The sequence below is a fragment of the Equus caballus genome, chromosome 10 (assembly GCF_041296265.1).
Source record: "Equus caballus isolate H_3958 breed thoroughbred chromosome 10, TB-T2T, whole genome shotgun sequence".
NCBI classification, from domain to species: domain Eukaryota; kingdom Metazoa; phylum Chordata; class Mammalia; order Perissodactyla; family Equidae; genus Equus; species Equus caballus.
The window spans coordinates 87518071-87531416 of NC_091693.1; the positions used below are offsets into that span (position 1 = coordinate 87518071).

The 13346-nt window shown below is 44.2% G+C and overlaps 1 protein-coding gene across 5 annotated transcripts in view; it reads right to left on the minus strand.

Moving 5' to 3' along the window:
• Positions 1–8888: 8888 nt before the first annotated feature.
• The window catches only part of SGK1 (serum/glucocorticoid regulated kinase 1), a 108251-nt gene continuing 103793 nt past the window's right edge, over positions 8889–13346 (minus strand). For all 5 annotated transcript variants that reach the window (XM_070223928.1, XM_070223926.1, XM_003362373.5 and 2 more), the window contains 9 exons: positions 13157–13261; positions 12969–13052; positions 12720–12851; positions 12335–12447; positions 11870–11993; positions 11321–11416; positions 10693–10848; positions 10498–10587; positions 8889–10088 (listed from right to left, as the gene is read on the minus strand). In XM_070223928.1, the coding sequence (XP_070080029.1) occupies positions 9921–10088; positions 10498–10587; positions 10693–10848; positions 11321–11416; positions 11870–11993; positions 12335–12447; positions 12720–12851; positions 12969–13052; positions 13157–13261 (1068 nt within the window). In that variant the 3' untranslated portion in view covers positions 8889–9920. The remainder of the gene's footprint in view (positions 10089–10497; positions 10588–10692; positions 10849–11320; positions 11417–11869; positions 11994–12334; positions 12448–12719; positions 12852–12968; positions 13053–13156; positions 13262–13346) is intronic.

Genomic DNA, 13346 nt, shown 5'->3' on the forward strand with positions numbered 1-13346 from the left:
CCCCAGTTAGATCTTACAAGCGTGTTGATCTCCTTGGTGTTTCTTATAAACAATCACATCATCTGCATCAGCAACAATCGTGTCTTTTCTTTCCTGATCCTTAAAACTCATTTCTTTTTCTGGCCTTTTTGCATGGCTGAGACCTCTAAAACTATGTTGAACATGTTGAATAGTGACAGGATTCATGTTTCCAGGATCTCTCTCTCTTTCTCTGTCTCTCTCTCTCTCTCTCTCTCTTTTTCTCTCTCTCTCTCTATCTCCAATGTGTGATTCTCATTTAAATAACACTTAAAGAACAGTGAAATAATGATTTGGATATTCTTTATTTAGCAACATCTTTTAAACCTTTTATTTTAAATTGCTTGCTCACATATAAGATTTCATCATGTTAAGAATTAGCAAGATGGAGAACAGTTCTTAATTTCTGCATTAAGGGATTTAATTGCTTGAAAAAGTTTCTTGCTTTTAAATAGGAAGAATTTTCAAAGGCAATTCAAACAAACATATGCACTGAGATGTGTTTAAAAACTGACTCCTACTAAGGTACGAAACTCTCAGTAGGACAACCTATTAGGAGAGTCTCAAAAAACTCCTGCAGGCGTCAAGTCTTAACAAACTGTGTAAACGGGTGCAGTTCAAGACGTGTTGTTTCCTGGGAGGCACCGAAACTAGTTGCTCACTTCCGGGCAGTGAAGCCAGAGCAGGTGTTGTTGTCCCCACTTTACGGAACAGGAGACTTACCAGATGGCAGAGGTAGAATTTGAACCCAAATCTGGATCCGCTTTAGATCCGTATATGCCCCCAACAACCCCTAGGTTTCTTCTGCAGACGTGACCGCACTGCTGTCGTCAATGATGAGAAGTAAGACCCAAGCTTCTGTGAGACGCCACTCCCCCTCTCTTTAAAGGACAGGTGAATCGGGTGCAGAGTCGGGCTGTGGTAGCACAAGGCCACTCTGCTTTTGTGGATGAGTAATGTGCAATTTAACCTTATTTTATGATGTGTGTTTAAGAAACCTAAAAGGAACTGAATTTGTAAAGTTTAGTAATCCTTTGGGATAACGAGAAAGACCTTGACCTCCACAAAACCAGGACGTAGGAATATTTACTCAAGTCACCCTTCAGGATCTGCCTGTTGCAGCTGGAAAGGTGGGCTCACCTAAGGACTGTTCTCTGCGCTTTTAAGGACGCACAAGCAGAGCAGATGATTGCAAGCGATGTTTGGAGTTCAGTAGCTTATGGAAGGTCTCAGTGGTCCCAGCCCCTCAGCTCCCCAGTCACACGCCAATAGCACCATTATTTACTTACCTGTTAGATTACAATACATTCTTCTGCATCCTGACACATATTACCTCAGATCCTCTACAGTACAAAAGAAATGTTTTTAGTCCCAATTTGGGAAAGGAGAAATCAAGGCTCAGAGAGATAAAGGAGTGGAGCTGGGTTTCAAAAATTCAAAAATCAGAGACTTTCCTAATTTACTCTGCTGCCTCCCTCTACATATCTTTTCTTGGCTTCCTGTTCATTGTAACTCAGGACGGCTTGGCCAAGCTGACTCCTTGTCCTTTTATGGAAGACAGAAAATTCTTCAGATTATTATAAACCGTGTGTGCGTGAGTGAGTGGTCTGCTAAAAAAGGGGCTTCTTAAATGCTCCCAGTTGATATACTAAAGAGCCAGCCTGCTTTCTTTCTAAAACTGGTTATGGAATTCTGATGAAAGTTGGGGCCACCAGGTGTGTGAATGTCATGAGAAGCTGGGGACAGTCTCTGTCAACCTGGAGGGTGGACTTTGTGTCATCTCATGCCAAACTGGTGTCCTCATAAGCCTGTTCCTTCCTCCCTGTTGCACAGTTGGGTGAAGCAGAGCTTTTCCCCACAGTGTTGGGGGTTTGTTTTTGTTGTGTTGCTCAGAGATAAGGAATGGACAAGAATGCAAGAGAGGACAGCTCATTGAATTTTACATAATTGCATAAGAGATTAGATGAGAAACTTTGCAGGTGTTTCTAGCCTGCGAAGGAGTTTTTGTTTTTGATCTTAATTATTATTTTAATTTCAATGCTTTTAAGAGAAAATGCATTATCCGTAGCTCCTACTGTCTTATTCTAATATGATTCACAAGCCTGGCTCCTGAAGTCACTGAGATTATGACCTCTGGACCTGCTGATCTTTCCCACCCAGACATTTTTATGATCCTACAATACTGGAAAGGACAAGACGGTTGACAGGGAGAATGACTCAAAGGAATGTAGGAATGTTTGGGAGGGAAAGTATCATTCCCCTAATCAGATAACTTTCTTGAAAGCATTCAGGTATGCCCAAGGCCTGAAACAGCTCTTCAGGGACTGGAAAATCTAGATGTTTCCAGCTGTTTTGGAAAGAGTGTAGCTAGAGGGAAGTTGATGAGCTGTTAGGTTCTAAAGCCACTGGGCAAGGCAAAGATCCCCCGTAGTTGCAAGGGGCAACCTTGGCGGCCAAGCCTGTGTCTCAGTGAGGGCACCGCCTGGCTGGTTGGCTTGTTCTGTGACAGGAAACCAGACTGCTGTGTCTTCATTCAGCACCAGATGAAAAAGTCAACGCACAGTGTAGGAGTTACATTGCACCAAACATTTTCACTAGAATCACACAAGTGAGATTTCGAACTTTTTAAAAAAATAAACAATTAGTATACCTTAAAAAGAAGAAAATCAACCGGCAATCAAGATACCTCCCTTACTCCCTCCTTTAAAATTCGAATTCTGTGTTATTGGAAGCGCTGACGCTTGTATGTGCGTACCAGATTTCTAAAAGAGATACATCAAGAAGCTTACTGTTGGTTACCTCCAGCCAGGGGAAGTTGAGATGGGAATGGCTGAGAGAGGCAATGTGAAATTATTACTCAGTGCAACCTGTTATGTTTTTATTTATTTGTTTTACCATGAGCACATTCTCCATTTATAATAAAAGAAAAATGTAAGGAAGCATCATTTCATTCATATTCTTTCCTCCTCCTTGATTATTTCATCTTTTGTTTGCTGTATTTTAAAAGAGTTGTCACATATATGTTTGATTTGAAAAATTTATATTTTCTCTAAATTTATCCCAAAGTGTCTGTTATTATCAGATAGAGCATAATTTACTTCAGGCATCTGATCATTTCTGTACCTCTCTTTCATGATCTTACAGAAGAAACTACAATCATTGTTTTCAATTTGCACCCAAAATTGTTTCCAACCTAACTTTAATTAATTTAATTAAGCACACTTTAATTTAATTAATTATTGTCAAAACAAGTAGATCTGTGCCGCACTTTGCTAGCAACCCTGCAACACACTAGGATCAAATGGTTCAAGTCTGATGGGGAGGTGATGACTTTGTGGTGCTACATTAGGAGTCAACAACTATCCAAAGTGGCAGTAAAATAAGATTGAGCAGAATGAGGTTAAAATTATCTGGATATGAACAAATTGGCAGCCACTTATCTGTTTTATATATACATATGAAAAGTGACACGATGTCTCTGTGCTTATGACCCTTGGTCTGCCGTTCCCCAGAGGTGATTATCTGCATGCACACTTTCTCATGAACAGTCTGTACTTTACGCATGTTGTCACAGCCTCGTCATCGTGCCTGCCATGGCACACTAGGTGGAGCGCAGAACAGACAACACTGAAAAGAGACAACCGAGAACCCTGCCCGTCAGAGTCCATGGTTTCCAAGGTTTGCAGATACACAAACACATCTGTCTGAACACAGTGTTATAGGGAAACACTATGCAAACATCGAGGATTGCTCCTTGTCTTGCTGCTGACACCCTTCACAGAAAAGATGTGCAAAGCAGAGAAAATGTATATAAATTAAATGTGTTCTTGTATAGAAAGGATGCAGTGGCCAAAGAAGACGAGGAAAGATCACACGTGAGTCAAACGTGAAGGCTTAGCAATAATACCTTAATTTTTGGTTTTGGTGATGTGTTAACAAGTTTCATGCCATATGAGAAAAATATTTAAATAATTTCTCAAATTGGGCTTAATTAATTTGGATGAGGATGTCTTTCTTAATAGAAGTGTTTTTCTGAGTAACGACAGGTAAAGTTTAACGTCATTATGCTCCTGACACTAGGCTCAAGGCATATGGAAGAGGATTTCAGGAATATTTGGTGGGTGAGGTGAGAAATTTTTTAACAGGATGGGGTAGAGATTGACTAGAGGGTGTAACATCTTGCTTTGCCTATGACACTGATCGATTAATCAGCTGATTTACTATGTCCCCGGGGATGTTGAAGACTGGTGGGTGGTCTTTGTCCTAGATGCTATTATTGCAGCTTTGACAACCACTTCAATAAGCAAGTCAATGACGTTAGAGAAATAAGCTACATTAAGTGTGACTTGCTTGGGATCCTTCCTTCTTCTCCCTCCGTTCCCAATAACTCATTGAGCCTCATTTGTTTGGGGCCTTCAAAATATCTCTTCTCGGGAATAAGAGGTACAAACTTCCAGCTATAAAATAAATAAGTCATGGGGATGTCCTGTACAGCAGAGGGAACACAGTCAATAGTATCACAATAATGTCGTGTGGTGACAGATGGTTGCTAGACTTGCCTTGGTGGTGATTTCGTAACATATGTGTCAAATCACTAGGTCGTACAACAGAAACCAGCATAAGATTGTACGTCAACTAAACTTCAATTAAAAAAAAAATCAAGTTAAAAATCCCCCCAAACCTCCTCTCTCTTTCCCACCACCACTGGTGGAGGGCCTGTCAGAAGTCCCTTAAGTGCTTCCTTTTTTCTTTTAATTCCAAAGCTCTCCCCACACTCAGCTCTTGGTAGAGTCATCAGAACATCCCTTTGGATCACTTCACTTTCCTCAAGGAAAACCTCCAAAGCTCCGTTCTGCTGCCTTATGAACTCCAAACATCTCTGTGAGACTTTCACGAACATCAACGACAAGGTCCCTCTCCCTGTTCAAAATGATTTCTCACAGCTTCTTGGTCTCTTTTTCTCCTGTACACCAGTAAGGAGGAGGGGAAATGGAGAAAGGTAATGAGTGGGGAAAGAAGACATTCGTGAGCTTTCTTCGAATGCCACTTCCTCTGACCTTGTCTCACGGATTGCTGTGAGCAGACAGACCCCTGGCTGCATGGTCTCTGAAGACCCCGAAGTTAGGAGAGGTTTGCCAAGTCACCACTTTCCCAAAGCTAGAAGGATGCCCGGTGGAGCCGGGAGTCGGAACTAGGTCTGTCTGCGACTCTTCCTTTTCCCAATATCCCACTCATTGTGCTTATTCAAGTTGTCCCTCAGGCCCCCTCCTCTACCAGCCAGCACCTGGATGCCCATCTTCTTGCTTCATGTTCAAGATCCAATTCCCAAGACAGCCTACCTGGAACCTCCAGATCCCCTAAGCATCTCTCTCTCTTAAACTACCTGAAAACCGAGCCCTTTCGCTGATCCCCAGTTTGGGTAAGATGTCGCTCCTCCGTGTTCCCATGGCATCCTGTTTTTATCGTACCACATATTTTGTAATAAACATTTTTATTGCTATATAACAAACATAGAGAAAAGTGCTCGTATCGTAAGTATATAACTGGATGAAATATCAAAAAGCACAACCACTCCCCAAACCGCCAACCCGATCAAGAAATTACCGGCACCCAGAAGACCGCCCACCTCACGTGCCCTCTCAACAATTGTCTCTGCCCTCCTCCCCTCCCCAAAGGTAATCAGATCCGGACTTCTATATAGATTTGTTTTGTTGCCTGCTTTTAAGTTTTATAGAAATCAGATCATACAGTCTAGTTTCTATATTTGTTTGTGAGAATTATTGCCTGTTGTTGTAGGTAGCAATTATTCATTTGTTTTTGTTGTAATATAATATTCCATTATATTTATTCATCTTATTAATTATATTTATTCATTTTACTGTTGGTAGACATTTTGAATTATTCCCACTTGGGGGCTAATGTGAATACTACCACTATGAACATTACTGCTAATTTTTATCGAACATATTGACACTCTTCGGGGTATGTATGATGGAGCAGAACTGCTGGGTCATCAGTTATAAATACGTCCATCTTTAGGAGATAGTGCCAAGCAGTTTTCCAAAACGTTGTACTAATTCACCCCCCCACTGCAATCTCTATTTCCAGCCGCTCCTCATCTTCATCGACAACTGAGAGTGTCTACGTTATCATTGCAGGTCCTCTCTCGCTCTCTCCCTTTCTCCCTCTGGGCCCAGCATGACACCAGGAAGGTGTCTTAGTAAAAGTCTGGGGAAACCATCAGTGAATGACTCACAAGCCCACACTTGTTTGCTTCCACACTCTTGTTGTCTCCTGGTGGGCAAGAGAACATAATGGTTCCAAGCTCAGGCTTTGGGGCCAGACCATCATGATTTGACTTCTAACTTTACCACTTACTAACCAGCAAATTACCTTTCTGTGCTAGTTTCTTTACTTTTGACATCACAGCGTTGTTCTGAAGATTAAGTATTGTAGGAAGTACTTAGAACAAGGTCTGGCACATAGGCAGAGCTCAACAGCATTGTCTGTGAGTGTCATTACCTGCTCCTCAAGGCCTGCATCCCTTCAGACTCCCTAGAACAAGACTTAGTTAGCAAGAATCCCTGGCCTCTCCTCTGTGAAGCCTGCTCTAGGTAGCCGACCCCATGGAGCGCCTCTGGACTTGTGAAGTCCTGTTAACCCTCATTTACCACCTGTCACACACCATGGGTGGGTGCCATGTGTCCCCAAGTAGATGGCAAATTCCCTAAGACAGTGACTGGTTTATTCTTCATGGCAGCAGTGGTTCCAGAGTCCCATTTGAATTTGTGGGAATCCCAACTGAGTAAGTTCCTCCAAACCTCTATTTGAGCAGATCCACAGATGGAGAGCTATGGAGACACGAATCGTCCCCTTTTGTAACCATCGTGCTCAAATGCAGTTCCAAAGGCTGGCAGGGCGGTGACCCACTCCCCTAGAGAAAAGATCCCCCTGCACGTAGGCTATTTGACAGCACAGGGTTTCGTAAATATTTGCCCTTTTTTTATTGAGCCCTTGTTCTTTCTCGACTTCCCTGTTCCAGGCTTGTTCCCTTCCCACCCACTTGTGTTAGATCTAATCTCCTCCCATTCGTGTGACAAGGCCTGGGACTCCTCTGGCACCTTTCCATTCTGGAACAACGCAAATCAGATCTCATGTACTGGTTGACTGTAACTCGGTGAGCAAATTCCAAGCCCTAGAAAAGGAACAGGCTTGGTGATCCATGACCAGCCGCCCTGAGCCATCTATAATTAGATTATAGATTCCCAGTCTGCAAGAACTGTGCTCACATAAAAATGCGATTCAAGCACTTTTGTTCAAGGAGGAATTCAAGAATGTTGTTGATAATGAGAACAAGGGAGAGAGATGCAAAAAAATCTCCCTGTCTGAGCTAGCATTGGTCTTTCCTAGGAAAACGCAGGTCTAGGTTCTCTTGGTCGCTTAGTTAACTTTCGCATTTGGGCTTGGGAGCTAACGTCCATCGGGCAGAGCAGCCCTGAAGTGCACACCTTGCCCTGGGGCCCACCTTCAGCGAGAAGTCATCATGCATGTTGATCCCATCCCGTCAGTGGATTACGAGGGAGAAGGACTGAGTGACCCCAGATGCCTTCTCAACCCTTAGAAACTTCCAATTTGGATGCAAGATGATCTCCTGCTCCTCTCCCACAGTAAATACTCCAGTGGGACAGACTCTGGGAGAGGCCTCTGCACGCCAGGCCCAGAGTCTGCTGGGCTCATGCAGTGCTGGGTACACACCGGCTCCAGGCTTCCGGTCCAAGCCAGGGATGTGCTCCTTCCAGATCCTTCTCTGAGTGGCCTTGGGCTCAGTTCAGCTCTGCGTACTCTCAGAAACCACAAGTCCGGCCAGCGCAGCTTTCTGGGAACATATCCGTTTATGACAAAAATCGTCTCCCTCTTCAGTGGCATTCTCCTACACCTCAGACTGTTATTTCTACTTCAACAAACTGCTTTACGGACAGAGTCTGCCTTTCCATTAAGCTCTGGAAGGCCAGAGGTTTGTCTGTGTTGCTCACTGCTGTATCCCACTACTCAGAATAGAGCCTGGCCCGGATGAGGCCTCAAATATTTGTCGAAAGAATTACCTGTTACTTCAGATAAGCCAAATGACAGGACAAACAGCCAGCTGCACGGGACAGGCAATCAATACAGGGAACGTCACTCCATGGCTGTCCTTGCGAGATGAGTAAATTGAAAAGGATTTGTTTGGATGGATTGATGACTGACTGACATCATAAAATGCATCTCTGAAGATCTGGAATATAAATTGGCTTTAAGACCACCGTCTACTCTCTGGAGTCAGAGCCACCGCTATTGGAAGCAAGCCACTGAGCTGGAAATTACAGCAGCATTTTCCTGGTTTCAGTGTTAATCTCTTTAGTGCTGTGGAGTCGGGCCCAACTCCTAGTGACTCCGTGCACAGCAGAGGGAACCCTGCCTGATCTTTCTGCACCATCCTCTCCCCATCCAGCGCTCTATCAGACAATGCTCCTCTGCTGTTCCTAGGGTTTTCAGGGCCAGTTTTTTGGAGGTGGGTGGCCAGGTCCTACTTCTAGTCTGTCTTAGTCTGGAAGCTCCACTGAAACCTCTCCCCCATGGGTGACCCTGCTGGTATTTGAAATCCCAGTGGCATAGCTTTCAGCATCACAGCAACACACAGCCACCACAGGATGACAACCCGCAGACAGGTGGTGTGGGTCCTTGACTGGGAGACGAACCCAGGCCATGGCGGTAAGAGCAGTGGATCTTAAACCACTAGACCCTCAGGGCTGACCTTAAATTTTAAAGGGATCTGTTATTGCCCCCTATAACCGAAACATACAAAAGAACACACACGACACAACTTATGTAAATATTTTTCAAGGTTTTATTGCAAACCAAAATTGGTTTATCACACACAAAAAAAGTTGTGTGGTGGGGAGGAGGGAGGAACTGTCCATATTATAACCAGGTTAATTACAGTACATTCAAATGATGGTTTACATTACAAATAAGCCTGTAAGTTTAAATATACTAGTGTTATAACCCAATGTACAGACTTTCTTTATACAATACATACAATTATCAGGAATGCAAAAAAAAAAAACAACATAAATAATGCCCATTTTACAGGTGACATTTGAAACAATGAAAACACCAGGCTCTGACCGACAACGGGGGCATTGGTCCATAAAAACCCTTTCTAAAAATAGAAATATTTGTAGCAGCAATGCTTTCTTTAAGCATCTGGATACAAGTCGTTGCAAGACCATTTCAATAAATTTTAGTTATTAACTCTATCTTACAAAAAAAACAACAGTCTACACATAAATTTATCTTCCAAATATGGAAGAAACAAACAATGTCCCACATTGTAGTGTCCTGCAAGTGTCACATTGATGCTTATCACTGAATCTGTCTGTGATCAAGCACACCACACTCACACCGCTGTTCACACAGTAAGTCCACAAGGGAAAACAAAGGAACAAAACGCTCTGTGAGAGAAAAAGCTTTGGAGCGAACACGACCTCATCGGAAAAGGCACATTTCAGAAGATTCGTTCTCACGGCGCAGACACACCTTCAGACGAGCCTGCCTAGAACAGCTCCTCCTTCGAACGGGACTCCTGCGTCTGTCTAAGGCGGCCCTCTGATGCGCGTTTCAGAGATAGCACCACGTTGGAAGGAAGAATAAAAATGAAAACCTCGTGAGCTCACTGAGAGGAGGATGTGCTCTTCAAAAAGCTTCCAGCAAACAGTGTGCAATAAAATTGCCAAGATGTGCAAGCTCCCAGAGATGTGCAAATTCTCTTTTAAGATGTCCTGCCGGCTGGCAGTTCCACCAAAAGGCTAACTAAAACATTTAAGAACATACAGAAAATCTTTCGAAACCACGCCTAAGACTGTTCAGAGGAAAGAGTCCATGGGAGGGGCATAGGAGAAGCCGAGGAAGGCCTCGGCGGCTTCCTTGACACTGGCCGTGAGGAGGATGCTGTCCGGGGACCTGCCGATGGAGTTGGGGACTGGCTCTTCGGTAAATTCGGGATCGAAGTGCCGCAGGTCGCTGGGGCCGCTCTGGCAGGAAGGAGGAAACATACTCAGTGTCAAGAGCTCACCCTGGACAAAGGGCAGGGAAATCCCCATCCAGGCTTTAAATCCGGGAGCTCAGTTCTTTAGGGCACCATATGGAAACTCCCATGACCATCAGCCATTTCAACAAAACCCAGAGGCCACACACAGTATCAATAAGGGGGACAATGTTCACTTCCTGTCTCTTGGTACTTTGATGAATGTGCTAAAAAACTATGTGACCTTTGTTGGGACAGAAATTCTACGTTTTCTCCAGGTAAAATAATGGGTCTATGAATAAAATATCCACCAGTTTATTCCTTGAGGGCCCTCCCCCTCCACCACCACCATCACCTCTGACTTCAAGAAATGCCCTTTGGGTCTCCCTATACTTGGAAGAGAGATAGGAACTCACCACATTTGGGTTAAAAGGGGGAGTAATCTTCTTATTAATGAGATCATCCCAGTTAATGAGGGAGAAGAAGACATGGCTCTTAATCTCCATCTGTTGAAAAGAAACACGAGATTAATTTAGACAGGCAGAATTCAAGAAGGGCAGAGGTGCGGTGCGCATCGCAGACGGCCCCAAAGAACAGGAAAAATGACTCACGAAGTCATCCTTGGCACCCAGCCTCTTTGTCCTGTCCTTCTGCAGGAGGCCCTCCAGGAGGTGTCTTGCAGAATTTGTAATATTTGGCTTCAACTGGAGGGGCTTGTTCAGAATGTTGTCGTACATCTCTGCGGTGTTTCGGCTGTAAAAAGGAGGCTGAGAGAAAGGGGAAATCCTTAGTTCTGGCTGGAAGTTCTGTACAGCTACGTCACCAACGGAGAAAGCGACTTGGACTGCAATAGACTAAGCTGGACTTGACAGTCTTTCTCCTGATCGGTTTTCTCTGCCCTGGACTTTTAAGTATCTATTTTGCAACTCTTATCAGGGAGTAGATGCTTACGAGCCATGTTTTTCACTCTCACACAGGTTAAGTGTGATCATCTCTAGTAAAATGTGAATTTACAAAAGAAAAACCAACCAGGTAAGAGTTTACCCTAAAACACTTATAAAATAACCAATGTGCCTCTCTTATCAGCATTTGATAAGCCGACCAGGAAGGGCAAGGCACAATGACCAGGTCTGCAATGGGCCTGTGTGCCAAGATAAATGCGGATTTTAAGAAGACCACATTCTAGGGAGTGTTGTCAAACCAGGGGCGATATTCCCTGCTTCTCATCATGCTACTCACCAGGCCGTACAGCATCTCGTACAAGACAGCGCCCAGGCACCACCAGTCCACCGTCCTGTCATAAGGCTGCTTATGAAGCACCTCAGGTGCGAGATACTGAAAGACAGACCAGGAAACTGAGTTTAGAGCTTGTGACACCAGGCAATGCCGAGCCCAGGCAGGTACTTTGAAAAGGCTGAGAGACCCTGGGTCCACTCGGAGGATATATTTCTTTAGATGATTTCCTGATAAACTGCTGGACTTTGAGGCCAACTGGCCACTTATGTGCACTGATATTCTGGAAGCCATTGGGCACCCAATAGGTATCGTACTTGGGGATTTAGAAGCCTTTTATGATGTGTATCTTGCAAAGAGCAAGTTTTAATTAAAGCAACATGAAGCCTTCGAATTACTCATGCTGCACCAAACAGCAAATGCATTTTACTTGCAGTGAACTGGACTCAGAAATCTCTGAGAACAGTTCTCTCTTTCGTAGTTAAAAGCATCATTGCACTTCTCTCTTTTGGAAGGTGGTGGGGGGACCAGGCACCAAATCGAGAGCGCTCCTACCTCGGGCGTGCCACAGAAGGTGGATGTCGTGCCGTTGGGTTCAATGTTCTCCTTGCAGAGCCCAAAGTCAGTAAGGACAATGTGTCCCTGTGAATCTAGCAAAATATTCTCTGGTTTTAAGTCTCTGTAAAGAAATGAAGAGAAAAGTAGTTGCATAAGTTAATTTCACTTCACAAGAAATCCTCTGTAAAGATAATTGCTAGGGTATTAAAAGCATCTGAAATTCACTGTGGCTCTACAGTGAATAAAAAAGGGGGCCCTTGTTCTGCTGATCTATTCTGGATTAGGCACCATCCGAGCTGGCCGGTGCCCTGGTGGCACGGAGTCAAGGCAGCTCACATGCTGGGGGAGGCGGTTTTAGGTGACCATGCTGTACCTAAATACAAATGATTCTAAGGCCCCGTCAAAGGCTGGGCTATGTCTCCTCTATACCCAGAAGGCAGCCCTAAGAGGTCCTCGGCTCACCTATAAACGATGTTCAGGGAGTGCAGGTAACCCAAGGCACTGGCTATTTCAGCAGCATAGAAACGAGCCCGCGGTTCCAGGAAGCAACGCTCCCTCTGGAGATGGTAGAACAGCTACAGGAGACAGGACAAAGTCAGTCTGGGTTGCCAAAGCCTCATAACAATGCGTTTAATTCGTCTCGACATATATAGCTAAAGAGAACAATTGCAGGAAGTGGCCCTAAATAGCCTATTAACTATTTGAAACCTGGCAGCTTAAGGGAAACGTTAATTCTGGTAACCTTCTCCCCCACCCCCAAGTATCTTTTAAAAACTTTCTTCTCAAACTAAAAGCAAGCGGGTTGTGCACGGACGCCCAAGGGGTGGCTCCCACTCCCCCAGCTCACCTCTCCCCCGTTGATGTAGTCCAGGACAAAGTACAGCTTGTCAGCAGTCTGGAAAGAGAAGTGAAGGCCCACCAGGAAGGGGTGTTTCACATTCTTCAGGAGAACATTCCGCTCCGACATGATATGCTTTTCCTAGAACAAGGACAATTAGGATTTAATGGTGAATTTCAACTTGGCACCGAGATTCCAAGGTCAAACTATTCGATGAAGGTCCCTCTCTGACCCCAACCCATCCAGCACCTCTCCTACCTCCTTCTTTTTCAGGATCGCTTTCTTCTGTAAAACTTTGACTGCGTAGAATGCTTCTTCTGCTTTGTGTCTGGCGAGAAGAACCTGAAATTTCAATTAAAAAATCATTTTGCTGTCCACATCCGGGGAGAACGTAAAATGGGGGCATGAAAGACCATAAGTAACAAGGTCTTTAGATGTGAAATTACCTTTCCAAAACTGCCCTTCCCAATCACTTTCAGGAAGTGAAAGTCAGATGGCTTAGCATGAGGATTGGATGATGGGCCAAGGTTGATTTGCTGAGAAGGACTTGGCTGGAAGAGAAAATGCATTCTTTTAATATCCTCGCTTCAAAGGAAAACATCGATAACAAAGTAGAGGTGGTGCAAAGGATGTGAC